The sequence below is a fragment of the Amphiprion ocellaris genome, chromosome 19 (assembly GCF_022539595.1).
Source record: "Amphiprion ocellaris isolate individual 3 ecotype Okinawa chromosome 19, ASM2253959v1, whole genome shotgun sequence".
Taxonomy (NCBI): Eukaryota; Metazoa; Chordata; class Actinopteri; family Pomacentridae; genus Amphiprion; species Amphiprion ocellaris.
This window is the reverse complement of record NC_072784.1, coordinates 8,958,293-8,972,850: the sequence shown is the minus strand read 5'-3', so window position 1 is coordinate 8,972,850 and position 14,558 is coordinate 8,958,293. Positions and strand designations below refer to the sequence as shown.

Genomic DNA, 14,558 nt, shown 5'->3' with positions numbered 1-14,558 from the left:
ATGTTCCCTTAAGTCTGGAGAATACAATTTGCACCACAGTGCTCCATTTATAAAGTTGTGACACATTTACCTTTATCAAAAACATGCAGCCATAAGATGTTGTATTGTGATTTCAGTTATTCTGATTGATTGTTCACCCCTAAGTGCGGCACGGTGGGGCAGTGGCTAGCATAATCGCCTCACAGCTAGAAGGTCCTACATCTGGGTCAGCCAGGACCTTCTCTGTGTGGAGTTTGCATGTTCTCCCTGTAGCTCCGTAGTTTTTCCTGGGTTACTGGTGATTCTAAATTGGCTATAGATGTGAGAATGCACAATTGTTTGTCTTTCTCTTATACCGCTGTGATGGACTTGCGACCTGTCCAGAGTTTACCCTCTTTTTCGTGCTAAATAAGCTGGAATAGGTTCCAGAATGGTTGCTCACCTTGCTGAGACCCACAAAATGCCTTGTAGTATCCTGTAAAATTCCTACGAGAACTCATTATCTAATTAGTTACAACAAGATAGCTAATAGAGAACAATAAAAGATGGTGGTGGTAGTGTGATGGTTTGAGGATCTGGACAACTTGTCATAATTGATGGAGCCATGAATTCTGCTGTCTATCAGAAAATCCTTCTGGAGAATATCCACCAATCAGTTCATGACCTAAAGCTCAACACAAATGGAACCAGAGAGCACAAGCAAGTCCACCTCTGAATGTCTCAGAAACAACGAAATTAGTAGTAAAGTAAATTCTGCAGAGTCAAAACCCAGACTTGAATCCAATTGAGATTCCATAGCAAGACCAAAAGGGGAGTTTGTGCTCAAAAACCATCCATTACGGGCGAATTAAGGTTATTCTGCAAAGAAGAGTGGGCCAATATTCCACCGTGGAGATGTAAAAGACTGATCACATGCTATCGCAAATGTTTAACTGCAATTGTTGCTGCCAATGGTGGCCCAACCAGTTATTTGGTTTAGAGGGTCAATTACTTTTTCATAGGGGTGATATAGGTTTTCATTAAGTCTTCAGTAAACCATGATTTAAAAACAGGGTTATCTCTGTCTAATGATAGAATAAGTTTGATAATCTGAAACATTTAAGTGTAGGAAATATGAAATAATAGAAGACATCAGGAATATAGTTTCACAGCACTGTAGATTTAATTATAATTACAATAGTGTTTTTATTAAGTGTGCTGCATAGATGTTCTTGTAGAACATAAGTTTAGCTTCCTTCTTCAGCTTCAACCATGGCAGTGCTATAAAGTGTTGGGAGCAAGTAAAGAACAAATAGAAAAACATAGCTGACTGGGTTAGTAGGCTTACTGGAAATCTAATTTGGTCACCACGTAAAGGCTTTAATGCTTTATCATTTTCAGTTTTAGGATTATATCTCCTATAAAGCCCTATAGAAAAATTAAATTGGTTTGAAATTGCTTGTAGTCTAGAGGGAAAAAATAAAGGACCGAAGACTTGAGTTCCGTCCACTAAAAATCCCTTTATCTCTTATCTAAACAAAAGGGTTTATATACCCTCCTCAAAGACCGTCTCATTATCAACGCACCGAGGTCTGCTGTGTCAGCAGCAAAGCCTCCATATCCTCACGAGAGCCACTTTCTAAACCTTTGGCTGTACGTTAAGTAGTCTGAACAGCAGAAATGACAGACCTGCTTCAGCTGGCTGAAGTGATAGTAATGCAGTAGTTTAAATACTCCATTACAGGTTAAAGTCATGTATCCAGAATGTTATTTGATTAAAAGTATTGAAGTATTATTTTCAGCCAGATGTACTAAAGTTACACAGAATGACTCACATCCTTTCACAGTGTTACTTTACTATTCTATTTTTTACCACTAACAAACAGTTGTAGCTCATCATTGTGGACTTAACTTGGGATACCAAGCACTGCTATATGGATTAGCAGCATAGTTCCGCATAATGACATATAAGTGCTATATGTATTTTTATTTGCAAATACTTTAATGTAAAAATATAATGTTTTCATATCATAGACTTTTCTTTAGAGCTCCTTGTTTTAAACCAACAAAGTGGCCCATCTTAACCCTTTAAGGATCATACTGGTCACCTGGATTTTTAAAAATTTGGGCTGTAAAAGAGCCAGAAATCAAACTATGAGGGATTGCTTTTACCCTTTTTTGCAGAACAACCTAAGCTTTCAATATCTGGCAATATCTGACATAAACTGTGTTTAGACAATGTAACAATAGTTTAAAGTGGGGAAAAAAACAAAAAAATGATTTGGATTTTTCAGAATTTTACTAAATTAGGAACTGGAGTTGAACATGAACAAAATATTAGACAACAAAAATAAATAAAATATGAACTATAATAAATATTTACAAAAAAATTCATTTGGTAATACTTGTAAAATGGGATGTGCTGCTCCTGTGGGATTTAAAGGGTTAAGACGGTGGTAGTTGCTGTTTGGAAGTTTCTGTGTTGTATTCATGTCATGCAATGCTGAAATATTCTTTTTCATTTGCATATATCTTCTCTCCACATCTGCCTGAGTGGACCCTGAGAGCCAGTGTACCACTCAGGGGAAAAAAAGCTATGGTTTATTACAACTTTGGCCTTGTCAGTTGAGGAAGCTCTGTTTCCCAAGTATTGATGTTCAAGGCTATCACAGCTTCTGATTGTGTCCTTTTGTTTAAAGTTTATTTTCACATCTATGTTCTTATTATTTTACGTATGAGTCATGTGCACAGGTGTTGGGCCCACAAAGCTCCATCTTGTTAGTGTCCAAAAAATATGAGGGTGACTCTTCACAATCTGAGCAGATATTCTCTGTTTGTGGCCACCAGTGACTTCATCAGGAGTTTCTGTAGTTGATCATGAATAATCTGGCTGTGATGATTGTGGACGTGGGTGGGGATGTGTGGTCTGTGGTCTATCATGTGCCAGACTGTCTGTCAAACCCTGCTGTCTGAGATGATCTATGATAATGATAGATGAGAAATAGTGAGCATGGATATTCGAGTGCCTAGATACAGCATTAACTGACGTGCCAGCATCCCATTAGCATCTTTCTCTTGTCGTCTGTGGCAGCGTGTCATTTGAAAAAAGCTGCATTTAAAGCTGCATTGTAAAGTAGCAGCAGTGTACTGGTCACACCATCTGATCATTGTCCTTTAAGAGTGTGGATGTTAAGAAATGAACAATTTTAAAAAGTGTAAAAAAAATTGCAAAAAACATATTTATTGGACTAGTCCACAGGCTACCGTTGATATCTTGATACTGCTGGGGTCTCTCTGGAATCTTTGTTGAGAACCCTGAACCAGCCTTGGAGATCCTTTGATCTTCCAGGGCCTGTTATTTTTTTGCTGTCCACTAAAACTGCAGCTTTTCCTCCATAGAGGGCAGCCTTGTCACTGGAAACACGGGGATCAACCATCTCTGCACATACACACACATGCACACACACACTCACACACTCACACGCACAACATGATAACACAAGATTTAGAAATGTGTGTTTGTGTGTGGGGGGGAGTACATGCGCATGTGCCTCTCTGTGATTGGGTCTGGGCCTGTTTGATTTCTCAGTGTGGATTGGATAATCCCATAATCTGATAACAACCCACTGTGCAGATTTAGTGATTAAAGTTCTGAGGCAAATGGTTGTTTCCATGGCTGCCAAATAGAGGAAGAGAATAAATCCGTGTCTGTGATGGGAATGGGATGTGGTTGGGGGAAAACACACACATAGAGAGAGGAGACAGATGCATGGAAATGTCTTCAGAAAACTGCTGCTGATGTCTCAAATGTATATCTCATTCATCGCTGTGAGTCTAACCACTGATTTGCACCCACCAAATCAGAATCTTTTCTGTTAGATTTAATTCTAACAGTGACATAGGATGTCCACAGTCGCTCTATTCCTCCTCTCATTTGTTGTTTTATTGCGATTACAAAACTCCATTGAGACGTCAATATGAAACTGTTTGATTAGTTGTGTGTCTTTTGCTCCATCCTTCATGTGTGAATCATGTCAGTTATTAGTAATAGTGATTCTTCTGCACTGAACCAGTGTTTCACTTCAGACTGCAATGATAGCCTTGATATTTATAGTGATATTGATACTGATATTTATAGTGATAGTGCTGAAGAATTAAATGCTATTGTACTTGATGTCAACTCCCTAAACAGAAGCGATGGTGAGTGTCATGGCGTCACCATCAAAATGAGTTTTACTGCAGCCTATGAGAGAGCTTGAAACACTTCTCTTTAGTCATTAAGTTGCCATTGCTTTCCAGCAACATCACCTTTCATGAACTAAATAACCTGTGTGTCCTGTAAATGTGCCACCATGTCTGGATGATATGTTTAAATGACAAATGCTCACTTTCGTAGCTTGATAAAACCAGCAATGGCATGTATTCCAGGTCTGAAAGGAGCTACAATCTCAGGCTTGAACTGACTACTATGTTTACATGTATATTTGTGATTGCAGTTGTCCTTTGTTCTCTTTCAGAAGATTTTAGCTCTGTTCCTTTGGCATCTTGCATGGGTCTAAATATTGTTTATATTAGAAACAATGTCCCTACCGTATTAAATATGGAACCATCTTAAGACATGTTTTTGTTACAGTCATGACACTGTACACAGCTCTGTGGACAGTTTGTTTTAGCTCACTGTTCTTAGATTCTGACTCGCAAACTCTGCTCTCATCAAACTTGTTTCCAATTGCAGCTGGCAGCTGTTCTAGGTTTATGGTTCAAGGTAATCTTCATTATCCCCAAGGGGCAATTTGTCAGCAGTCAGCAGTACACTATGGTGCGCGCACACACACATACACACACACACACACACACACACACACACACACACACACACACACACACACAATAATATACAAAATAATGTCCTTCACTATTTTTTTCTGCTTTTTTATAAAACAGTAAATTTGAAAATTCCTGGATGACAACAATAATTATATTTTAGCACTATGTGTGTATCTGTGTGTGTGTGTATATATATATACATATATATGGATGGATGGATAGATAGATAGAGAGACAGAGAGAGAGAGAGAAAATATTTATGTGAAATTCATGATCACTGTATAAATTCTTGAGTTATGTAATAAAATGTATTCTGTAAGGTCACAGTTGAACGGGGACCAAACTCTGAACATATCTGACTGCGAGTGAATGTTTGTGCCCAATTTTAAGAAAATCCCTAAGGTGTTGCTAAAATACTTCTTTCTGTGGGGCAGATGACCCGAACACATTATGCCTCCGGCCAGAGCTGTCGCAGCCATGGAGGCTTAAAAACAGAAAGTGTGATCTCGGCAGTGAAGTCAGTGAATATACGGCAACACCCTTAAGCCCTCTGCTTTTTTTTTGGCTAAGGTTCAAAACACTCTTCTTTGCTTCTTTGCAAGATGCTTTGAAGAGCTGCTAAGCTTCTCTAGGTATTAGTTTGGGTTTTTTTTAAACGCAGGATTTCATATGTTATGTAATCCAGTGGCTGATCAAAGTAAACACAAGTCACCAAAATTAAATGCTTATTGAAAAAATTTAGGTGGATTACATCTGACAATGGATTGCCATTTGAAAAACACACAAACAAACCACACCATTGAAACATGGATATGAGAGGAGAGGAGATGCTGATGAATGTGAGGCTTAAGGTCCAGAACAAGTGAATCATGTCCTGTGACAGGCTGTCAGCTTGATGAATGGACCAATGAACTGCCCTATGCACACGTGCAATTCTGAGAGATACAACTCACTTTAATAGTGACATTAAACATTAATGTAATTTACTGAGAGCAGGAAGTTCATGTGTAGACTATATGCTAGTGTTGCTGATCACCAAGCTGTATTTAGCACCCAAAGCACTCAACATAGCAATGCCATTTAGAATTATGCCATTAGAAAACGAAATACGCTTCAAACACAGGACTTTCCCAAACTCACAGCAGTGTTTACTTCTAGCCATAAAACTGCTTATATACTGTCTATGTCAAAAGAAAATAATCTCAAATACCTACAAAATCAGCTGCGAAAACTGCTAAAAATGCTCAAAGTTAACAACAGTATTCACTATAACATGAGATTAAGTATTACAGATAATAAATATCAAAAACGTTACTATTAAGTTCTCTAAAGCGACTAAAGTACCTGATAAATTTTTTAAAAATGTCCTTTAATTTGGACTATTAGTGCGTGAAACAAAAAATTTAGACTTGGAACTGGGTTTCAACTCAAGCCTTGATAGTTCAGACATGACTTAGCGTTTACAGCCAAGGTTTCAATCGCCAAAACCTTTTTGTGACTTGCAAAACCAAGTTTCATGCTACTCAAAACCAACATACCGTTAGCGTTGCACACCAGGATGAACCCTAAATTATCCTTTCTAGGGCTGTTTAATGGCAGTGCTCTTTGTTAATTAAATTCCATCATCTTTGCACCTGTGAGGACGTTGATGCGCAGACATAAATCCATGATCCTGTGCAGCATAAACGCAAGGCAAGGTCTTTTTGAGAGGCTGTTTTTAGTATTGGATTCAAAAACTGTGATGTTTTTTTCAGTTCTAATGTTGTATTTTTTTCCAACTTTCAATCAAAAACTGGGAAAATGTTTGGTTCTTGGCAAATGGTCAGGCGTAGGTAGGGATGACAGCCACAGCTCTGGTAATTTTGCAACTGGGGAGTCATTTATATAAAGTTTATATGAAGCAGTCATTAAGCTGCAGTGGGAGTCATGGAGTCATGGTAATGGCGTCATTTTCCAAGACTGGTGTGTAAGCGTGGTATGTCAGTGTTACATCACCAAAATGATGAAATTTGTTTGTGAAATCTGTCACTCAACACACACAGACATATGCACAGCTGTTAAATTACTGCATCAACACTGGTGCTGCAAAGGGTCTTCAGGACATGGAATTGAACTGTCAACTGAACACACCTGATTTTCATTCATTCCTTGTTTAGGTACATGTAGGGACATCTTTGATTTTTGTGGCCCTTCATTCCAGCATTACCAAACGAGATGACTGCACTGACAAGTTGGCCACCACAGCCTGCAAGTGTTAGCCAAGCTTACATCTGTGCTCCTAAAGCCTGCCTCTGGAGTCAGTTCAGGAAGTCTGGGTTAGGTAAGGGCCTGGATGGACTCCAGCTTCTTCTAAGCTCAACAGCTGGGTAAATATCAGAAATCTTGGCCTGGTTTCAGAGAAATTATTGGCTTAAGAGTTGTTTGCTGATAGTTTGGTAGCTGTACTGTCATTATAGTTAATGGTTTATTTTATTTCATTTAGGGAAGCAACAATAACATTTCTGAGCCAATATTCAGCCCAGGAGCCGTAATCTACTTCTCAAACAGAGTATGGAAATTAAAACTGCATTAACTGTTTTCCTTGTTTGTTTTTTGGCCACTTGGGAACAGGAGAATCAGCTGAAAACACCGTATCTATATTTTATATCCCTGGTTATCAGTCACTTTAAAGTCAGTTAACTTAGTCAGTGCTTGAGTAGAATTCATCTGGACATTGTTTTGGTTCTTGAAGATGTTTCACCTCTCATCCAGGAGGCGTCCTTAGTTCTTACTGATTGAAAAGAAGTTCTAGGTACCCCCAAGCATCACATGACTAAGCATGTTAAATGCTGTGAAACTCCCCAGGGAGGGATGACTCAAGGTGAAACCACCAAGGGAGGGATCCCAGGACTTTTAAGTACCTGATAACTGGTACAATAGACCACCTCCTCTGTTTAGAGATGGCTGTTCCAGGTTAACAGATAACATATATTTGGAGTGAAAAGAAATACCTGGGGCAGGAACGAAGTCTTTTGAGGACAAACATCATCAAGAACCAAATAATAAGTTCGGCTTCTATTGAAGTGCTTAGGATTAACCATGGACAGGATGAATGAATGTACACAGACAGCCAGCTGGTTACATATCCAGAAGACACAGAGCAACATTATCATTCATTTCCAGTAAAGTTTGATCAAATTTTGTGTTCCACAACTATTCAGAAGCCATTGTTTTGCTAAATTTGGGTTAACAGCCTATCTGAGGATTATACCAATGAGAAGCAATGGGTTACCCTTTGAGGAGTTGGACCAAGTTACTTTTTCCTAAGCAGGTACTGCATCTCCATTTTCAATTTCCAATTGAATTTTATTTATATAGCACCAATTCACAACACATGTCATCTCATAGCACGTAACACAGTAAGGTGAAGACAAAAAATTTTAAACAGAGAACTCAGCAATCCAAAGTTTCCTTTGGCTCCCTATGAGCAAGCAATCGGTGACAGTGGGAAGGAACAAAGGATAAGTTGGAACCAAGGAAAGTTTTAAGCTTAATCTTTTTAATCTTAAAAGTAGAGATGGTGTCTGCCTCACAAACTACTTCTAGAAACTCTGGGAACCACAAGCAAACCTGCCGTCTGAGAGCCAAATGCTTTGTTAGAATGATATCATACAATAAGGTCTTGAAGATGAGGTGAAGCTTGGTTAAGAATTTTATAAGTGAAAAGCAGGATTTTAAATTTTGTCCTAGATTTTATGGCGAGCCAATGAAGAGCAGCTAATATGGGAGAAATCAACATCATTAGTTAGGTTTAGTAGATTGTTTCATCCAGCCTTGCAGTCTGCATAGCTACATTATTTAATGCTTTGGACAAAAATAATGATTGAAATATTTACATTTGAAAGTTCCACAGAGGAGTATCTAGAATTCTGCATTCCCTGCAACTCTACAGAACATTTTGGTTATGTCATTGTAGAATTTGAAAGTTGTTCCATAAAAAATAACAAATTTTTAACAACAAATAGATATATTAACAAGATGGTTTTCTTTATGTATAAAAACCTGAGCAAATAGAACAAAAGTGTAAAATATTAAATAGTGAGTTATAATGTTATAATCTGCTAGAATCTGTGCCTATCATCTGGAGTAGCTATTTGAGTAGCCCTCTTACAAAAGTCTATTTTTAGCTTGTCATTGTGCCATATGGATATGTGTGTATTATCCTTTTGCCATAAGCTTATCATCTCTCCATCGATTGGCGCTCTTCATTGTCTGCTTGGCAGCTGCAGGGAATCAAGAGAATATGCAGAGCCAATGTTGACAACCACAATCTGACAGCCAAGCTTTTCCACAAAACCACAGACATGTTCCAAAGGTTGAAAGTGCCTCTGGGTTTTGCCAGGTATGTTTTCAACTGTTTCATATAAGGTTATTTCCTGAACCTGCCTGTCGGTGACCAGGAAGCTTTACTGAGCTGATGTGGTAGTCTAGGAAATTTCCGTCTACATGAAGTTTGACAGTGGAGGTGCTGTTTTGTTGTGTTTGTACAGAATTAATATTTTGTCTGCATGACCTTACACAGGCATTCAATGCTGTATTGAGGCCCAGGCTGATATTGTTGCTACATTATAGCTTCCAGCAGCTAATATTTTAGGTCAGTATTCAGTAACTTGCTATGACTATGTTGATGTGACTGTGATATTGATGAATGTGTGTTTGCAGCATGCAGCGTGACACTAGAGCACAGGTTGATAGGTAGGAGGGCAACACATCATGCATCGATGCAAACCTGGATTTGACATTTTTGTAAGGCTCATGTTGCAATATAGGTGAAGTATGTGCTTTGTTGGATATGGGTTTCATTCTCCAGCTTTTAATCAGGACATGTACACTACAGGTCAAAAGTTTTAGAGCACCCCAATTTTTCAGATTTTTTATTGGAAATTATGCATGTTAATGTCTCATTGTACTCTGAAATGGAAGCATAGAACAAATAAACAAATTAACTTAAAAAAATCAGTAATAAACTAAAATGTATTCTAAACTTTTGACTCATCAAAGTAGCTACCTTTGGCAGATATAACAGCTGAACACACTCATGGTATTCTTTCCACAATGGAAATCAAAATATTCTATTTTTCATATGCTCCAACAAGGACTTTATAAAAGGAACCCTTTTAGACCAGACACATTATACAAAATAAGTGAGTCCATTCCAGTGAGATATCATTTAAATGTCAAATGATTCAAAACTGTTGCACCTCTCATAACTTCATTATCTCAAAAATGACAAGCACTTCTTAGGAATACGATATTAAATTTACAGGCCAACCAAGTAGGAATTCAGTGGAACACAATTAAATGTTCCTGTGATCACTGAGACTAAAACGAGTACAGCTGTGATTTCCAATCAGCCTAATTGCATGAACATAATTATAATATGACCTGGGATCAGCAGAACTTCAGTTCTGGACCTATGGGCAGTATAAATCTCTAATGCCGCTGGCACGATCTGGTTCTGAAAAACAGTGTGCAGATGCTTCAGACTTGGTGCAGGGATCAATGAAAAGCTAAGTTAGTGTTCAGCTCAGCGTGAACAACAGTTCAGAATGTCAACCTGTATGGACGGCATTCAAGAAAAGCAACCTGCTCGTTCTTCATCACAAAACTGCAAGATAACGCTTTACTTAGCCATGAAATGAAGCCTGATAAATGTTAGAAGCACGTTCTTTGGCTAGATGAAACCAAAATGAATTTAATGAACTTGGATGGGGTCCAGCATCACGACCACAGTGAGCACATAGTCTCAGCAGTAAAGCACAGAGGTAGGAGTGTGACAGTATCAGGCTGCATGAGTACTAAAACATTTATATTTGTGAACATACCAAAGTATTGACTCCCAGTCTACAGAAGCTTGGCAGAAGAAAAATATTCCAGCATGATACGCTACTAAAATCACACAAGAGTTTCCAAACAAGGAAAAGTGAAAACTATGACCTGGTCAAGGATGTCTTCTGATATTAATCTCATAGAATTCCTTTGGGGTATTTCAAAGAGAAAGGTAAAGCAACACAATCCCTCCAGTAAATAGCAGCTAAAAAAAGTCTCTAAAGAATGACAGAACATCTCTGTAGCAACAGTGGTATCCTTCATGCTGAGGAGTAGTCTGTCATCGAAAATAACGGTGGACATACAAAGCATTGAAAAACTGACGATTTGAATCTGAGCAATAAAAGGTGCTCTGATTTTTGTTGCATTAAGTTCTTACTGGTGGGCCTGCATTTTTTTAAATATAGTAAATCTGAACAGTAGTACCTATTGCTCATCTTAAAATAATGAAATTACTGTAACATTATACAGTTTGAATCATTTGACATTTAAATGACATTGCACAGGTGTTCTGTTGTATACTGTCAATATAAGACAGTGACACAGTAACTTTGCTACCTTTTCTTTTTACATTTTATAGAATGACATTAATGCATTTGGGTCACTAAATAATTGTGGGACTTTTTGTAACATAGTTGACATTTTTGCTGTTTTCAGGCCTAAAATCAACATGGCTGCCTATAACCAAACACCACATGGCATTTTTACACAAAGATTCTTCTAAATATTATATATACAATTGAGTAAAATTGAAATTGAAAGTTATTTATAAAGATATTGTAGTAAACCTGTTGACATGCCATAAATCCACACTTGACTCACACACTACTTTATATTAAATAACTCAGAAAGCCTTGGAGTCTTTCCAGTCTTTTCTTCAGGAGGAAATGACATCATGTGGAGCAGGTCATGTGATCTGGAATTAACACACTTCCTTGAGAGGTGTTTTTGTAATGGGGAACTTGGTTGAAAGTGATTTCTCAGACACAGATACAATGTTATTTTCCATATAAAATTTGGTATATTGCCAAAAAAGAAATATCTGTCATGATTATCTCAACTTAATAAAAAGAACATAATCAAAACAACTTTTGAATAAGCTCATTTACTGTTAATTAGAAGATGGTCGTTATTAAATTCGCACGGTTATTTAGTTGACATTTTAGTGATATCCAGTCATTTTTTTTATTAATAAGTGATTGTTTCCATAATAAATAATTATAGAATTTATAAAGAAATGATCATAATGAACACAAAAATTATTAGTTTGTTTTACTTTTCGTAAAAATGTATGCAAGATATATCCCATGGACTTCAAGAGTCCCTCAATTATATATTGACCTATTTATCAAAAAATGTTAGCTTTAACAGGCAGCAGTACAACACAGATGCTCAGAGGTCTGAATAACAAATGAAAATACTGAGTAATGGATGTGGATTAAAGAACAGTTTCTAAATGGAGAGCGGGGTACTTATGCATTAATGTGTTTAAAGGCATCTAAGCCCTTCCTGCTCTGTTTCTGTGGCTCAACAAGCAGTTGTTAGTGCTGCATAGAAAAAAAACCATTTACCTTCACGGTTGTTAATATTTGGGAACTAAACTGTGGATGATCATAATTAGAAACGCAGTCATGCAAAAGTTTAAATGTATAAATTATATTTAAAATAATAACAATAATAATACCAAACCCCAGTTATAGATGTATATATTTTAAAAGTCTAGCTGGTAAAATATTACGCATTATAACAGAAATTTGAAACTTGAAATTCAGATTCTTGCCGAAAGCAGTCTCATTTTAGGCAACAACAACAACCAGTAAATAAATAAATAAATAAATAAACAAATCTCTGCAGTTCGACAGGCAGAAGAAGATTGCAGGTGGAGAGAAAAACGTGTGAGAGATAAACGTGATCATTTCCAATCTCGGTGCCCTTTTTTTTTTTTTTTTTTTAAACATTTTTTTTTTTTTTTTTTGCGCTGACTTTTGTTATGTAAGAGATTAAACGTGTGGGGGGAAAGTGGAGATGTTTGGAGCGGACAGCGTGGTTAACTGGAATTAGAGGTTGCTCTGCAAACAGACCATCATGTGGCTGCTGGCTGGAGGCTGAAACCGGGGGGAGCTGCGACCGAGCGACCGTCCGTCCGTCCGTCTCAGCGGAGAAGCGGGGCTCCGTGTCAAAATGCCAACCTTTTCAGTCATGTATAAAGGAGCTGTCATCATTAGCAGGTAAAGAAACGCAGGCGGAGGTGTGGGATTAAGCTGCTCCGGGCTGAAACAATGGCTGACAGTGCCGTGTGTCCACTTAAGTGTGTGTTGTGTGGATGTTATTGCGCTGCTGGAGTGTTGCTAAGGCTTCTGTTGGCGTGAAATGAGGAATAAGTAGAAGAAAAAAACGTAATATTTAATTAAAGTGGTGCTGGTGAGGCGTTCGCGTGTTCGGTCAAACTCTCCATCTGCTGCTTGTACTGGGTTTAAACGCGAAAGGCGCTTGGTGTTGGAATGTTTTTTGGTTACTGTGGTTTGTTCAGAGGAAGAAATATCAACACGTAGGTAAAACACGCTGATAGAAGTGTCCCCGTTTTCCCCCCTGGTGTTATTTTGGTCAGCATTCCACTGAAGAGGATAGACCTCTGTCCATCTGTCGCGCTCTTGCGCCGTGCGCAACGACAGCTGCCTGTATTTGGATCACCTTTGGAGTGACGGACATCATGTGCCGTAGAATGTGTGCTCTACTTGTGTCCTACTGTTCTTTCTGAAAAAGTTCGTCTAACCGTGTAGTTTTCTAGTTTGAAGGTTAAAATGTAAAAACAAACGGATGCACTCTATTGGTATTCATTCGTTTGGGTGCAGTGAGGTCTGCAAAAATATTCCATAGAGGTGGCCAGATGTGTGAAAATGTTTGGGTGGAACACAAAACCCAAAAGACAGAAGGAAATTAAAGGAATTCCATCATGCTGTTACTGTACACCGATAAGGCATAATGTTATGACCACCTTCCTAACATTGTGTAGCACTTTGCTTAAGGAAGTGTTAAACATAAATACCCCGAGAAAGTAATTGCACATATTTTTGTGGTGTACAGAAGTTACATTGCACATGTTGGTTTGAAAACGGAAGTGAAATGATGGTAGTAATATTACACATGAATAGGGAGATAGGTGAGGGGTGGAGGGTGAAGGGGTTAATTGTCCATAGTGTGAATGGGTTGTGGAATGAGGGACTTCTTCGCCTCCTTAATGTCCCGTGCTGCTAGCCTGACTGTGGTTGTGGAAGTAAGCCTTGTGGGTGCTGATGCTCACAGGACCGCAGTGTCTCAGGTTGTAGGGTCCACCCATCTGAACAGAGCTGGGTGGGGTTAGTCCCTGAGGATGCTCTCATACATCAATGATGATGTTGGGTGTTTACACCGATCAGGCATAACGTTATGACCACCTGCCTAATGTTGTGTTGGTCCCCTTTATGCTGCTAATACTCCTCTGACCCAGTGGTTCATGGACTCAGGACCTCTGGGGGTGTCCTGTGGCACCAGTGAATTCTGTGGGTTGCAGGGTGGGATCTACCTAGAGCAGGATGATTCTGGCACATCCCACAGATGCTCAGTAAGATTTGGATCTGGGGAGTGTGGAACCTGGATGAACATCTTAGATCTGTCATGTTCCTGTGGTCACTCCTGAGCAGGAGCAGTGTAGGGCTAATTTTGGAGATGGATTTGGAATTTTTCTGACAGATAATACAAGCTTCAGTTCAGTATTCACTGCTTAATAGTTTTAAAACACGTGATAGTGTGTTACCACATTAGACATGCATTTAAATGCACACTATGCTTATTGTCATCTGTCCTTCTGTGCTGCTACAATTTACAATTCAACACAGACACTTTATATATTCATTAAGCTTTTCAAA

General features: G+C 38.4%; 1 protein-coding gene across 3 annotated transcripts in view; it reads left to right on the top strand.

Moving 5' to 3' along the window:
* The window catches only part of si:dkeyp-72e1.9 (syntaxin-binding protein 4), a 75,491-nt gene that overhangs the window by 11,219 nt on the left and 49,714 nt on the right, over positions 1 to 14,558 (top strand). The window contains exon 1 of one of the 3 annotated variants that reach the window (XM_055005499.1): positions 12,635 to 12,881. The exons of the other annotated variants lie outside the window; for them this stretch is intronic. Within the exon in view, the coding sequence (XP_054861474.1) occupies positions 12,835 to 12,881 (47 nt within the window). The 5' untranslated portion in view covers positions 12,635 to 12,834. Of the gene's footprint in view, positions 1 to 12,634; positions 12,882 to 14,558 lie in introns of those variants that run through there. 3 annotated transcript variants of the gene reach the window in all.